The sequence below is a fragment of the Platichthys flesus genome, chromosome 5 (genome assembly GCF_949316205.1).
Source record: "Platichthys flesus chromosome 5, fPlaFle2.1, whole genome shotgun sequence".
Lineage (NCBI taxonomy): Eukaryota > Metazoa > Chordata > Actinopteri > Pleuronectiformes > Pleuronectidae > Platichthys > Platichthys flesus.
In genome coordinates, this window is record NC_084949.1 from 26,448,016 (window position 1) to 26,464,216 (window position 16,201).

Here is a 16,201-nt window from a genome sequence, read left to right on the forward strand (position 1 = left end):
GGCCTGACAGTCACCACACACATGGACAAACTATCCATCCATCGTTATCTAAACCACTTTCTCAGAGGGTCTTAGGGGGCTTGGGGACAGTGGACAGGTTGCTAATTAATCTAAAGGCTAATTTATGCTCAACGTTAGATACGTAAACCAACAAAGAATTCTGTAGCCTCTATTTGTCCACGTCCTCTGAAAGCTTACAGATGAAACGGATCAGAACAACAAGAAATCATGAGGGGCCTTGAAGAGACTTGAAGACTTGGTAAAAGAACACATGATGTTACTGAGGCACAGGGTGAAACAAACGATTTTATCACAACCTCTTCCATCGTCACTGTGGTGATGTCCGGAGCCACCGGGGTCTCCCAAACACAGCCAGAGACAAACTCGCTGCTTCTCAACATCTTTGTGTTCCTCACAGCACAAACGTGAGCAAACAAAAAGTCAGACCTCAACTCAAAGTGTCCAACACATAACTTCTTTCAGGTTGCTTTCTTTTCAGCTCAGCTGCTCTGAGCCTCCTCCACCACCGCCATGTTAGTTGTTGTAACTCTTGACAATTGAGGAAATGTAAAGATCCAGATCCTCTGCTAAACTAACATCTTTCCCATCAGCCTCAGCTGTTTGCATTTTGTTCTAATGAGCTAAACGCACACGATCTGGTGATACAAACCTGCTAAACATCCCGATCACCAGCATTTAGCTTTGACATTTAAATCTTGTTATTATGGCATCACAAGCATTTTGCTCAACTCCGTACTTTACGACATGTTGCTACGTTTCCTCTGATGATCGTGTGCCACCATTCAAACGTCGCAACTTCTGTGTTTCCAACTTCGAGGCAAAACAGAAGCTGCTGACAAGCTTGTTAGAAACGACTTTTTGTGCGTGTGTGTGTGTGTGTACAGTGAGGTAACACTAGGTTCATTTTGCCTTGCACAATCATCCTCTCCACTTCCTGTTTTATGACCAGCTTCCGTTTCAGTATTGTTCAAGGAGGCTGCTTCCCCTCGGCCCAGACAACCTGCCTGCACAGCTTCCTGTGTGTGTGTGTGTGTGTGTGTGTGTGTGTGTGTTTCTTGTGTTGCTTTCACCTTTGTGTTTCCATGTGCTGATGTGTATATATAAAATACACAAGTGGGTCTGTATGTACATGTAGAGTTGCAGTCTCTGGATTGCGAAACAGTCAAAAAAAAGATTGAACAGTTTTGAGTTTCGCTTTTGCAATGAGCAAGAAGCAGAAACCAAGTTCTCATCAACATCTTCCTCTTTCACACTTCAAATAAAGGAAGTCAGAAACTGTTTGAAAGGTTCGTCTCCATGGGACCGTGTCGACAAGAAGCTCTGGGGACGAGGACATGAGCACTTCCCCTAATGATCACATCTGTTTCACAAAACATGTCATGGAGTCAAATTCAACATTCAAATGATTTAAAAAGTGCTGCCTCCGTCTGTCTATTAGGAATCTGAAGTAATGCAGTCTAATGCTGAAGTCTTATTTCAGTTTAGCTAAAGGGCATCGTCCACTCTTCAAGGGCAGAGCTGAAATGAGATGATCTGGTCACATTGTATTTTCTCCCTGCATCACCAGCTTGTCGAACTTTTGACATTGCATTGTTAACTATTCCTTTTTATTTGTTTCATTTTTGGGTAGTTTAGCTTTAGATGACAGGACAGGACAGAATCCAGGGACAACACGCAGCCAAGGGTTGAAGCCGAACCTGTGGCCACGACTCAGCAGCTTGTGACCTCTGTCACCTGCACAAAACAAATCCTGCGATAAGTCAGATCCTTCATTGCTCGGGTTTATTTAAGGAGCTTTCTAAAGGGGACAGCTCAGCAGCACCTGAATTGGGACACTGGTAGTTTCTAGACTGTGTGGTGAGCTAACCAGCTGCCGGCTGTAGCCTCCTGATGTAAATGGTACAGACAGGTGTGTTTCCAGCAATAGTGGATGATCTATTGACAGGAGCCATTACACCAGAGATGTTCCAAAATCTAACTGAACTAGACAATGACCAAAATTACTATTTTCATTTTGAAAAATTTACTTAGGATCTATTCCCTTGATTTAAAGCCATAAAAACTCTTATTGATGCCACTGTTTAATCTTGAATCTTAGTAAAATATGCAGAAGTTACAACTTTTGTTTTGTTTCTCTTGAGATCTGACCAGTGAAACCATTGATCAGTGAGGAGGTGAACTTAGAACGTGTCAATCACGGACGTGCAGCTGGAAAGCAGGAAGGAAGTGAATGTTTTCATTTCATCAACAGCACAAAAGAACAAGTGAGTCAGATACTTGATCATAGAAATAATGACTTGAACTTTAGATTGGGGATATGGACAGTTTGCTGTGAGACATGAGTTTATAGAACTGTATAAACTGCTCTCTTCTGGATGAGGCTGAGACTTTAGAATCTCCTTTCTGTCAGGATCATTCACTGTGCTCATTAAACCACATGTTCACTGTCTTAAACCCAGAAGAGGAGTTACTTCTGATGGAGCTTCTGTTCCACTGTTTTAATGGTGTCAGAGGTTTTAAACAAAGGTGTCAGAGCAGCACAGACACCACAGGGACTCACATGCTCCTTGGTTCTTGAGATCCACGTCTCCACGAGGAGCGCCAGACGCGTCTTGTGGAACCTGCCGGTGGTTTTCACAGCGATGAAGATGTCCTCCTGCCTCAGTGTAGGCTGAGTGACAGGAGCCCCCTCAGTGGTCGGGTGTCCAGCCTCCCTGCTGCTGCCCCTGGCCGGCCTCAGTGCGCCCTTGGCCGCGGAGGCAGCCTCCTGGATGGCGCGGTGCGGCGCACCGGCTGGCGGATCGAGGACCACACTGAGCTTGGGGGGGTCACTGGTGCGTAATTGAAGATCCACGAAGAGGACGATGAAGAAGGTGAAAATCAGGACCTGCAGCCTCCGACGGGTCCATCTCTTGTGCATTGTAGAATCAAAAGTTATTCACTGTGGATCCCACAAAGTTTAAAACCATGCTCTTGGCTGCTGGTGATTTCGTTTCCCCATCACCTTCTCTTCCGTGTTACACTCTTAATTTGGATGATTTTAAACTTTATATCAGATTGATTTAATTATTAAACTGATTCTTTATTATCTGTTTTTAAAACGGCTGCATCGAAACGACTGATTTCCTTCCATTCTGTGCGTAAAGCTCCTGTGGGCACGTTTCTGACTCGTCACAGGCGCAGCTCTGCCCGCGCTGCACGTCACTGTGGAGACGAAATGAAGAGACGAGGCTTCCGGATTTCAAAATAAACCACAACCTGCAGAACTGGACTTCCGTTCATAATGAGCTGGAGAAAAGTTCATCAAAACATGAGTCACACTAAATAGGATGAAAACACTTAAAGAGCTTTTCCAGTTATTAAATAAAAAGCTAGATAAACCTTTACTTATAGTTATATTTTTGTAAATAATAAATATTTGATGATCATACAGCTCATTCCAGTGCATTCCTCCGCCAAGGCTGAAAAGTCACCTTATGAAAAAACATTTAAATTCACTAAATCCATATTTGTGTTCTCTCATTCAAATCTGCACCAAATTACACAAATTCATAAATATCTGAAATTTTTCAATTCCCCTCACCCATACCGTATCCAAGTTTTGCATTATCAATCCACAGGTTTTTGAGTGATCATGTTTAAAGCTAATAAATCAACAGGGAGGGGAGATAACGTAGCTTCCTCGTGGAGTTAATGAACAGCAAACAACTGAGCACAAAAAAGAAATGCCTCCATGTTAGAAAACAGCAACAGAGGTCAATGATCACATGACTGATTCTACTTGAGCCGCATGTTTTAAGAGTCCTGATGAGTCTGGAGAATGAAGTGAAAACAGAAGTGAAGTAAATGATCGTGGGGAAAGATTTGTTCTTATGAATCATCTCGAAACCCATTTCTCTGGACATGTCTCTGGGAGCGAGGATCAGAAGAACTGGCAAAAACATCTGGAAGTAAGAATCAATCACAAACGACACGTCTGACGATTTGTCACAGACGATTGAAGCTGTGTCCGTTTGTTCACTCACGGAGAAACGACAAACCACAAACACTCCTCCTCCTTCCTTCCTCTTCAGAGTCACTGGGGCTTTTTGTGTCACTCAACTGTTTCCAAAAACACTGAAAGAACTGCTGCACATGAACTTAGAAAAACACAGAGTTTGCAAATACAAAGTTTCCTCAATACATTTCTGTGTTTTCAGCTTAGCAACAGAAAACTGCCTGAAACTGATCACGTCACATTTTAAACCCAAGAACATGGCGGCTCATTTTAAAAGGGAACCGTATTAGATTTTGTAATTTCTGTGTAGTCTAATGTATGGTGTTCTGTAAGTTACAGAATAACTTTGACATTGATGTAAAGTGGAAAGTCTTCAAGTGAAGTTATTATTAACATTATTTACAATCTTAAATCAGCTTTTGGTGAATTTCTTCTCATTCAGGATAATAATCGATGTGAGTGGACATGTTTGGATTAATAAGAGATGAGAGATTACAAAGGAAAACACAAACACTTAAATAAATATCAGTCCTAAACACGTCTGATTTATTTCATTAAGATTAAGGAGATAGTTAAACTAAGTAAAATAAAGTTCCTTGATTAACACCAGTGTGTGCTTCTCTGACTAATAACACATCCAAGGTTTACAACATTTGTCCAGTAGATTTTGTGTAACCCTCCGTACAAACATACAATCAATGGGGCCAAAACTAAAGAGTCAAAATACACATTGGATAGATATGCCCCCCCCCCCAAAAAAAACTGTAACTAGTTTTTATCATGTTTATTTTCTAGTGTTCATGTTTCAAGTTTGGTCTTAATTAATTACTTAAGATATTAAACGAGGTGAAAGATCTCTGATTGACAGCTGAGACAGACTCACTATCTGTCGAGCATCAGCGGGAAAATCACGTCAAAAGTGAACGATGGTGAATTATGGACTGATTTTCATACACGAGTCGCTCCTCTTTATATTCTATAGTCTTTGGTGGAACACACTGACACAATGTCCCCTCGTCTCGAGAAGGGAAACAATAACTGGAGCTTCGGACAAACTCTCAGGGAGGAACCGTGGAATGTTACTCAGCTGCTCGACTCTTTAAAAGCTCCGGGTCTCCAGTCGTCCACTACTGTATCCACTGTCTACTGTTCGCTGTGCGTCTGTCTCCAGAGACCGTCTCTGCAGACAGAAAGAGCTTGATACAATTAATTCACCTCAGACCCTCATCGCCACCTTTGTTTATTTGTCCTTTCTCAGCGTTCTCGCCTTACATCCATCCCTCCATCCCTCCCCTCCTCTCTCTGGATCGCTCTCTCTCTCTTTCTTTCCGCTGACCAGCTGCTCTCCTCGCCTCCGCCGCTACCTGGCTCTACAGACAGGCCCCGCCCACCTCCCTGCACCCCGCCCCTTCACAGGTCCCGCAGGTAAACCAGAGCCGCCCGGGGCACACCCTGGCTAGGAAAGGCCCAGGATCGCCTTACGGCCTCCATGAAAAGGTTCCATTCTCAAACACCAAGTACATCACAGCCCCACTTGGAACAAAGGGCCCCGGGAGTCGAGGGACCAGACCCCCTTTTAGGGCTTTGTCTGTTTTACCTGAAGCAGAGACTTGGACTGAGCTCAAGAGCCGAGATCAGACAAACATCACAGACACAGAAGTGAGGAAGTCGTAAAGGCAGAGGCTCCAGAACTGAACATATTTTAACTCTGTTTAATCAGCTCAATTTCTCAAATGTAGATATGTTTTCTTGAAGTTTTTCATAGAACCATAAAGGAATATATTCCCTGTGCAGATCTTTGTAACCCAGACGGCAAAACTTTTAAAGGGGACATATTATGAAAAATCCACTTTTGTAGTGCTTCCACACGTTAATGTGGGTATCTGGCATGTGAACCGTCCCAAAAACTCTGGAAAAAAACAACTCCCGCGATTTGTTGTGGTTCCTCTATGTAAGAAACTATACGATAGAGTGCGTCGAATGGGAATACGACCAGAATTTACGTCGTAGTCGGTCTACATGGCATAAAAGTTGCAGTACTTTCTGGAATGGCTGCTTGTGCACGTTTTTACAGCAGTATTGCATGTGGCAGCCCATCCGGGAAGCAGCGGAGATGTGGCCGAGAAGCAGAGCAACATTTTGAAAATCACATGCAGAACATTGTTTATTTGCGACTGTACCTGGGAGAGGCGGTGGTCTTGTGGCAGAAACTTGGACTATGGGCAGAGAAGGTCTCTGGTTCGTCTCTGGTTCGACTCCACGGAGAAACAAGAAAAAGACGAACCTGGATTGATCTGTCCAAAAATCCAAGAGTCTCCCTACCCTGTCTAGTGCCCCAGAGCAAGGCACCTTACTCCCCCAACATCTGCTCCCCGTGAGCCGTACATGGTCGCTCACTGCTCTGTGTGTCCTTCACCAGATGGGTTAAAAGCAGAGGATAAATTTCCCTGAAATTGCATGAGTGTGTCTGTGCATGTCTCTGCATGTGTGTGGGATAAATAAATGTATCTTAAAACTTAAACAATCAAAATCAGTAATGCTGCAGTACTGTGTTTCGACTTTTTTTAAGAAACTAAAATGTTGTTGCCTGCTTTAGTTTCCACGACCTTATAAAGACCTCTGGAATTTTATGAATGTTGCCAATTTACGAAAAACTACAGCTAAAATAAGCTGTTCCACTTTTGCCCAGCAGGTGGAAGTAATACAACAGAAGAGTAAAAAAAAAACCAACCATAACGCAATATAAAGCTATGTGCTTGCAGAGAACTTTTTAAGTTTTCCTAAACTTATACAGAGTAAATACTCAGCTCCATGTTGATATGTTGAAGCACAATGTATATTCAGAGAACGGGGAAAAAATTAATATTTGACGGATCACAAATGTTCCGGTATTTGGGGAATTTACTCATAACCTCCAGCCTCTTGTCGCCCTGAAATTCAATTCCCTGAACATTTTCAGAACTGACGACAGCCTGGGATCAGTTCACGTAAATTCTCCACTTGGTAACAGACGTTCAAGAACAGCTCTGACTGAACATGTTTCCAAAAAAAGAGTTTTGTTTGTGTTACTTTTCTGATCTAAAATAATCCCAGTGATGTTTTCAGGAGTTATTTTCATCTAAATTGTACAAATTGTTGTTTTCTACACCCTAGAATGGGCCAATTATATATAAATACTTTATATTTAAATACTTTATATTTACATCAGGAGCTGGTCCTCTCCACGGATGCAGGACAAAAAAGAACACTGATGACTTAGTTAAAAAAGACATTCTCACATCTCCAGCAATAAGTAGCTATATATATATCAACAGTTTTGAAAACACACAGCACAAACAATTTGATCTCCCTGTGATTTTGAATGTATTGTCTGCAGTTGAACCTTTGCAGTGAAAGATGTAGTGAGAACAGATTGTGTCACTAAAACCTCAGAGGGATTTCCAAGATGCTGCCACTAGAGTTCATTGTAACCGTATCCACAAACAGCTTTGATCAGTGGCACTGAACAAACTCCAACGTTGGTGTAAATCAAAGGACGACTTTGATGAAAACAACTGAAAAGAAACCGTAAACCGACTATTTTCCATTTATTTCAATGCTATATGCAGCTAAATGCTCATTATGTAATATTCTGTCGCAGAGGGGTCACTCAATCAAAACAATGACTGAAGCAGCTGTTTGGAGCAAAGTCTTTTTCATCATGTAGAGCTTTGAAAACTACATATAATGCAAATATTCTGCATAACATCAAATCTATGAGAAATATTAAAGAAATTAAAAAAATTATAATGGAAGTGCAATATTTTGTATAACAGCTTCAGTTGAGGATGAATGAGGTTGTGTTCGAACAGCCAATGAAGGTGTTTCTGCCACACTGTAAAATGAGGAAATTCAAAGTTTGTGCAAAACACAAGTTACTGCTCTAGATTTGATTTAACACCATCGAGCTCAGCAAGCACCAGTGGAAAGAGGAAGGAAGTTGTGTTTAACAGTTTAAATTTATCTTTCTCTTACAGAATCTGTCTTTATTCTCAGACTCTTCTGTGTTGTAGGTAGACGTGTCTGTGATGTGACTGAGTTTCATCTTGTGCACATTATTTATCTGTGGAGGTTTTTCTTGATTGAAGTCACAGACGAGAGCAGCAGCTACTATGAGTGTAATTGCAGCAGCCAGTGGATTTGTTGTCCTTCTTCTCACTGTGACAGGTACTGTACCTCTACATTCATGTTGTCACTCTATTTTACACTCAGACTTCTGATTCACCTGAAGTGAGTTTGAGAGAGAAAGAAAAAATATAAGTGAACCATTCATTCATTTTCAGATCACCACCTGTAAAGTGATGCAGAAAGAAAATATATGAATGAATTGTCATCAGTATTAGTATTATGATTATGATTATTTATAATTAATAGTAAACTAAGTGTTCTCTGGTATGTTATGAATCTGATTCTCTGTGTTACAGTGGTACAGTGTGAGAATGGCTGGGATGTGAGTAACACTTCTACTGAGATCTGTGCCGTCAGAGGATCAACAGTGGACATTACCTTTACCTACACATACCCATCCACATTTAATAACCATGATACTACAGTTCAGGAAACTTTCTGGTTCATTAAAGAGAGTAATGGGATTCACGTTGATCTAAGGACTGATCCGGAGTATTCAGGTCGTGTGGAGAATCTCTGTGGAAACAACAAGTGCACTCTGAGAATCTCTAACCTGAGAGAGAGCGACTCAGCTGTGTACAAGTTCAGGTTCACAACAAACCAACCTACTGGGAGTTTAACTGGTTCAGCTGGAGTCACTCTGTCTGTCACAGGTAACATTTGCATCTGAACATTCATTCATTTATTTCCTACATCTTGTTTGGTTCACTTGAGTGTGTGTGTGCACTTTTATATGCATGTGTGTGTTGTCAGTTTGGACTAAAATGAATTCCTTATTCTCACACACAGATTTGCATGTGCAGGTGAGAACATCATTGAAGTATTACTCTTATAACCGGGCAGAGCTCAGGTGTCAGAGCAGTTGTCGTCTTCCTGATCATCTGAACTACGTCTGGTACAAGAATCAACAGAAGAAGATGGAAGGAGCATCTTATTTTGATGAGTTTTATAATGCAGACAGTGTTTCCTGTGCTGTTAAAGGACTCGAGGATTTCCGCTCTCCGTCAATGTGTGAGTTTAATCTACAGTATTTCACTAACAGCACCATCTGCTGGAGTATTTGTGATAATGCATTGTACCATAGCTTCATGTGTTTTTAAATACTTTTTTCTTCATGGGCACATTGAACTCTTGGGATACAACTGTAAGTACTGACAAACTACTGTAGTACTAGTACTAGTATTCTGCTTGTGTAAATAAAGATAAGAGATATGACTGCTCCCAGAAGTGAGGCCAAAGCATTGTGATCGCCCCCTGGTGGCTGGCTGCAGTATATAACATACATCCTGTCTCCTCCATGTTAGTGGGAAGGACATGGACCAATCTAAAAAGTCAAATACATTTTCTCAAAGATGGTTCCTGTCATGTTAGGTCGTTCTTATTACACTCTATTGTTGTTGTTTCTCATAAATTTGGTTTCAATTAGTTATTTGATGATATGAAAATAAGAGTAAACGTCATGATTGACAGCTTAGGCTGACTCAGGATTGGTCGAGCTCATGTATGGGCAGGACTTTGATACTGTGGCTCCATCTCCGGATCACTACTGTGCAGACTGTGGTTCCAAATGTGAAAGATGGCAGCGTTGGTATCCAGGATATTTTGGCTTCATTTCTGGAGAGTGGGAGGAAGTGGAGACGTGTCGTCCATCTTTGGTCGACTCTGCATAAAAGACACAGATCATTTCCTCCATATTGACCAGTTTGCTCCATTATAAGAGCAACTTATACAAGGTCCCTCATGTTCCTCACCTCCAACAGTGTGTTTCTCCCTCACTCTGAAGTCTAAAGGGAACTTCACTGTGTTTTATGTGAACTGAAAGTTTCCTCATCTTGGCATCGTCATCATCTTAAAATGAAAACCTGCCGACTGGTGATTCACCAGAGAAAATACATGAAGTTAGTTTTATAAATGCATAAGTTTATCTTCTGATTCTCTGATGTGCTCTGTGTTACAGTGGTACAGAGTCAGAATGGCTGGAGTGTGAGTTACACTTCTACTGAGATCTGTGCCTTCAGAGGATCAACAGTGGACATTAACTGTACCTACACATACCCATCCAGGTTGAATCACCGTGATACTACAGTTCAGGAAACTTTCTGGTTCATTAAAGAGAGTAATGGGATTCACGTTGATCTAAGCACTGATCCGGAGTATTCAGGTCGTGTGGAGAATCTCTGTGGAAACAACAAGTGCACTCTGAGAATCTCTAACCTGAGAGAGAGCGACTCAGCTGTGTACAAGTTCAGGTTCACAACAAACCAACCTACTGGGAGTTTAACTAGTTCAGCTGGAGTCACTCTGTCTGTCACAGGTAACATTTTCATTAGAGTCAGTTTGAAATGTTAGTGTGTATGTTGAAATAAAATCACATGTTTGTTCACAGACCATCAGCTCCAGGTACATGTTAGGAGATCAACAGCCAATCCATCTTCTACCTGGACAGAGCTGACCTGTCACAGCAGGTGTCAGCTCCCTGATCATCTTTCCTACGTTTGGTACAATAACAATAAACCTGTTGGACGAAAAAAATACTTTCACCTCAAACACTTTAATCCTGAAGACAGCTATCACTGTGCTATAGAAGGACAGGAGCGTTTCCCTTCTCCTACATTGTGTGAGTTTACTCCTCCTCATGAAGCTACAATAATGTGGAAATTATTTAAATTTAAACTTTTAACAAATAATACAGACAGTGTTTTGATTGTATTCTCACCCTGTGTGTTAATATAAACTATCCTTCAGACGCTCCAAAGCCTCCCTCTGTGTCAGTGAGTCCCTCTGGTGAGATCATGGAGGGCAGCTCAGTGACTCTGACCTGCAGCAGTGATGCTAACCCAGCAGCTAACTACACCTGGTACAAGGAGAACGAGGACTCACCAACAGCATCAGGACAAATCTTCACCATCACTAATATCACAGCTGAACATGGTGGAAAGTATCAGTGTGAGGCCCAGAACACACACGGACGTAGTAAGGCCACCTTACATCTGACTGTTGGAGCAGGTGAGTCATGTGAAGTCCTAACACCTTTAAAGGTTCTTTAGCTGTGTAGTGACTTTAGCCATTCTTTGTCCTTCATATTTTAAATGTGCAGATATGGGTCGTTTGACTTCTGCCCCATAAATAAACACACAGTCAGACCATCAGCAGCACAACGAGGAATCCACCCAGCGTCAGTAAAAACATCCATAAAGTTTCATCCTCAGTACACTTGAAAGATATTTCCTTCACTGTGCACAGTGTTACCTACATCAGCACTCATTGGATCAGCTGCTGCAGTTTTCCTCACTGTGACTCTCCTCTCCGTGTTCCTACTGATCAGGTGAGAAAATCTGTTCCACTAACGCTTTGAACGATGAATTCCTGAGAATCTGTCCTGTTAAATTAAAACAACTCAATTATTCTGTATATTGTTTGTTATTTGGTTCAAATGATCAGAAAAAAGAGAAACTCTCATCAATCTGCTGATCCTGGGAACAGACTTGACCACAGTGAGCAGGTGAGACACACAGTTCAGCTTCAATCCTTTCAGTTTGTTCAACAGTTTTTTCTGAACTATGACACTTGATGCTGCTCTAAGTTTGTTGATTTGTAACATGTGCTGCTTTAAATCTTGTCAAAGTTTGTGAAAGATTGAATTGATTGGTTCAGATATCTTTAGTGTGGAGCACTGTAATGTGGAGCAGATCACCATTTGGTGTGTCTGTGTAAAACATTGATTGTGCGTTGTTCTGTCTGACACTCAGTGTGTGCGAGACTGTTGTTCATAGAGTGTGTTGTTGGGACAAATAAAGTCAGTGTTGACTGCGTGTGAATGCAGCTCTATAATTAAAGGTTGATCCACAGGGACGTAAATAGCCCCTACGGCTTCATTTCCTAACTCTCAAGAATAAAAAATATATCCGGTTGTAGTGTCCAGCCTTGTTATTCTCAAAATGTTTTCATTTTCCAGATAGAACTTATAGTTTTTGAGTAACAAGTATTTGTTTGAGCAGAGAGCTGATGTGGAAATAAATCTGCTCCATAGAAGTCAATGCACATCTTCGGAGGACAATCTTTAGAATGAGAGCTACGTTTCTAAACTGCTCGTACAGCCTAACGTTTTGACTCTAACCAATAATACAGATATGTCCTTGTTCGTCCAAGCCTTGTGATTCTCACGGTGTTTTCATTTCACGGATAGGAGTTATAGATTTTAAATTAGAGCATTTTGTACGGGATCTTCTCCTCAGGTCCAATCTGTCACTCTCTCTGTGTCAAAGCTGCGGTAATCAGTGAGATACACACACTGAGAAGGGGGGGCCAGAGGGGGAAAGGAGGGAGGGGATTGTTTATATTTACACTTCACAGGTGTCAATCAAGTCTGTAGGTAGATCAGTGGGTAGAGCAGAGGGACTGGGACTTAGAGGTGGAGGGTTCAAGTCCCAGTGTGTGCAGGACTTAAACATTGATATTTCTTTGTCTTTTGGGGGGGAACTGTTGAACTCTTTAAATAAACAACTCTCAATGATTTGAACAACAATGTGATGTGATTGGCTCTTCATCAGATTCCTGTATTATTGTGTATTCATGATAGTGAGAGCGCCATCAAGTGGTCAGTTTGAAAATGAAGTTTTAGCAAGCGGTGCCAAATCGCACAAACTTCATCAGATTCCTGACCTGAACAGATATATCAGTGTGTATTTATTGACAGTGATAGCGCCACATAGTGGTCTGTGTGAAAATGAATTCTGAGCAATCGACCCCAAAAGTATGTCACATGATCAGAGCCCTGACCTGAAAAGATCTATGAGTGTGTAAGCAGTGTGATAGCACCACTTACTGATCAAGTCTGTCTCACTCACTTCAACCAGCCAGTCTCTCTCTCTCTCTCTTGGTCTCTCTCTCTCTCTCTCTCTTTTACAATCCAGTCTCTTTCTCTCTGGGTCTCTCTCTATCTGGGTCTCTCTCTCTGTCTGTCTCACAGTCTGTCTCTCTTCCCATAATAACAAAAAGTCTCTTTCGGACCCGGCCGCAGTAGGCACCCATTTGAAATTTCTCGGCAGGAGGAATTTTCGAGTTAAATTATGTTACACAACTTGTTTCGACCAAACTTTGCTGCAGTACTTGAACATCCAACTCCCAGATGTAGTCTTATATGGACACAACCGATGTGAAAGCGCACACACAAGTGGCGCACATACACACTAAGTGAGAAGTTTGTAGTGTTAGTGTTTGGAATTCAAACTGAAGACCTTCCCTCCTTTTGTTTTTAAGTAGAACCTCATGTTTCCTGTCCTTGAAACACGTCTGGTGTAGAAGGAGGCGCTTGAAATAAATCAATAGCTGCTATAGTTGGACTCTAACGTTGTCCATTCTGTCACATGTACAAGTTTCAAAAGCAAATTTGTGTTTGCAGCGTCTACACAATCAGTCTGAGGAAAACTGTGACCTCAACTATGCCAGTGTCCACTTCATGAAGAGTGAGACGGATCCCGTCTACTCCAGCGTCAGATCAGCTGAACCCAGTGAACACAAGGAGGCGGAGGAGGTTGCGTACGCTTCTGTCAACTTTAACAGATCTGCCCCGAGGTGAGCAGCTCTTCATTCAGGACCATTATCCCCACTAACACCACAAAACATCATAAACAGAGATAAATCCTATAGAAGTCATTTGTTTTTACACTTTCATTTTCTTGTTTGTTTAAACTTGTGCATTTGTTAAAGGAGACATATTCTGCTCATATTCAGTTTGATCAATTTAATTAAAGTTGTGACCTTAAAATGTTTAATGTTCAGAAAACATCACTTTCCTCAGACTGTCGATTGCTGCAGCTCCTCTTTTCACCCTCTGTCTCAAACACTTGGTTTTAGCTCCTGTCTCTTCGCAGAACTTTGAAACTCAATATGTCTCCTTTAATGCTACGTCTCCATGACCTTCTGATCATTCATTAGTTTTATCTCCTTTCAGAACCAGAGGTCAGGACACTGGAGAGGATCCAGCTGCATTGTACAGCACAGTCAAAACACCTCCTGCTGTTTAGACTAACATCTGGAAATCACCTTAGTCCTGATGGAAAATATCTCAACAGCTGCAGGATGGATTTGAATAGAATTTCATAAAACTGTTCATGGTCCCCACAGGATGAATCCCTCTGTGGTGACAGTCTGACTTGAGCATCATTGTTGAAGTGAATGTTCAGTTTTAAGTGACTTGTCTTGACAGCTAATGGATAAATTGCCCCGAAGATGAATCCTTACGACTTCGCTGACTCGACTATTATCTGAAATATATCAGCAACTTGTATAAGTTGTTCAAAATGCCACATTTAGCCTGAATGAAAAATATCAAACATTTTGTTGTGCTACACTGCTGCCACTAGATGGTAGTAAAGAGTTTTACTGATAAAACCACAGAGAGGATTCTGTCCCTTTCTCTTCTTTCTGTTTCTACACTATTGTTTCCATCGTTTCCATCATCAGCCGATCAGGAGTTGAACTCATTTCCTCTGAGGACTGGAGGGAGCACGTCTCATGTGGATGTGAGCTGCTACTGACGTGATGAACGCCTTGAATGTGACCGCTAACACAAAGTGAACTGCTGCCACCAGATGAGCTGTGTTGCCTCTGGTGTCTGTTCAAAGTTTGCATCAGGTCCATTGATTTCACTTTAGTGTTTTGTGGTATTTCTCACATGTGAAGAAGAAGGAGTTAGTGTGTTTTAATCCACCATGTTCACACTGTGGCCATTTTCCTCTGACATCTCTCTCAGGGTGTGAAGCTTGAATGGTGTTACAGACAGAATAATGTTGTACTGCTGTGATCCAGGTTTATAAGTTACACAAAAAAGATAATATATTATTACTTATTCTTCATTAGGATGATTGATTCATTATTATAACATTAGTTTTGATAATTTTAGTAACATAAGCTTGTTTGCTGCACCTTTAGGAGACTGATATTAATTAAACTTTTTCTTCACAACATTCTTCATATTTTTGTTGTCTTGTTTATTTCATTTGTTGCTCACTTACAACTTCCTCTTTTCTAACTTTGTGATGTACAGTTTAGCAACAAAGCAGATTTATCTTTCAGGGATCATGTTAAGCTTTTTTTTATTCCGTTCATATAATTTTATTTTTGTTCTAATTTGCCATTGTTTTGAAACTCTTTCTATATTTTAATCTCACTTCCAGTATTTGTTCTGTCTTTCGTTCGTCCTTTTCATAATAAAGCCAGTCAGACGCCATCAGAGACTTCCATCACTCACATATTTATTGTCTTCTTCCCGTGAGTTGAGCTGCTTGCGGGTCCCGCTGCAGAGACGAGGTGGATGAATGCTTGTGTGACCCTTGGTGACAATAGAAAGAGTGTAAATGTGGAGCAAGATGAGAGATACTAGGTAAACAGGAGCCCTGGACTTGAATATCTCTAACGAGAATTAACACATGGATTACTTTGATTGAACTTGTATTAGAACACATAACCTACAGTTCAAGTTTGTTTGACAGTTACAATACAGCATAAATTTAGTCCAGTCTTAAATGTCAAACTGGTGGATTGATCGTTGGGCCCTATCCGTCTTTGTACAGTGTCTGTCCTACCACACCGTGGAGTGCAGAGGAACATGGAAGTCTGAATCTCTCTCAAAGATCTGTATGTTGGCTCACCATCCAGTGAACTGGAGTCTTGACTCTTCGGTGGATGTCCTCTCAGGCACCGGAGAATTCGTCTCTCACCAAAAACCTGAGTGTTGAATAATAAGAGTCCCTTCACCTTCCAGCAGGTCAGCAGGGTGACCTCACACTTCGACACGATATAACAGAATCTGAGCAAAGCAGGAAGTGTGCTTGAAGCTTGAGAAGCAAAATGGCCGACCGGATGCAGAAAGGTAAAAAAACAATTCACTGGCTGGTTTAAGTCTCAGCTGGTCAGCTATAGTCAAACTTGCTCTAAAATAAAATGGCTCCAACAGTTTTAATGGCAGTTTATTTTCCAGGTCAATTTGAAATCTTTCTTTAATTTGTCTTTTTC

At 41.3% G+C, this 16,201-nt stretch overlaps 2 protein-coding genes across 2 annotated transcripts in view; one reads left to right on the plus strand and one right to left on the minus strand.

The window, feature by feature from the left end:
- Positions 1–3,244, minus strand: part of mfng (MFNG O-fucosylpeptide 3-beta-N-acetylglucosaminyltransferase) — a 13,629-nt gene extending 10,385 nt beyond the window's left edge. The window contains exon 1 of the mRNA XM_062388380.1: positions 2,582–3,244. Coding sequence (XP_062244364.1) covers positions 2,582–2,941 — 360 coding nt within the window. The 5' untranslated portion in view covers positions 2,942–3,244. The remainder of the gene's footprint in view (positions 1–2,581) is intronic.
- Positions 3,245–8,513: 5,269 nt separating this feature from the next.
- On the plus strand, positions 8,514–15,153 carry LOC133954064 (B-cell receptor CD22-like). Its single transcript, XM_062388343.1, has 9 exons — positions 8,514–8,838; positions 8,975–9,196; positions 10,143–10,499; positions 10,572–10,802; positions 10,931–11,191; positions 11,429–11,510; positions 11,627–11,687; positions 13,587–13,759; positions 14,139–15,153. Exons 2-9 carry the CDS (start codon positions 9,103–9,105, stop codon positions 14,209–14,211), a joined length of 1,332 nt encoding a protein of 443 aa, XP_062244327.1. The 5' UTR covers positions 8,514–8,838; positions 8,975–9,102; the 3' UTR covers positions 14,212–15,153.
- Positions 15,154–16,201: the final 1,048 nt, after the last annotated feature.

Excerpts from the sequence above, each read along its gene's own strand:
- LOC133954064 (XM_062388343.1), top strand. The coding sequence starts at position 9,103 with ATGGAAGGAGCATCTTATTTTGATGAGTTTTATAATGCAGACAGTGTT. Across the intron at positions 11,688-13,586 it reads GACTTGACCACAGTGAGCAG|CGTCTACACAATCAGTCTGA; the intron begins GTGAGACACACA and ends TTGTGTTTGCAG. Across the intron at positions 13,760-14,138 it reads TTTAACAGATCTGCCCCGAG|AACCAGAGGTCAGGACACTG; the intron begins GTGAGCAGCTCT and ends ATCTCCTTTCAG.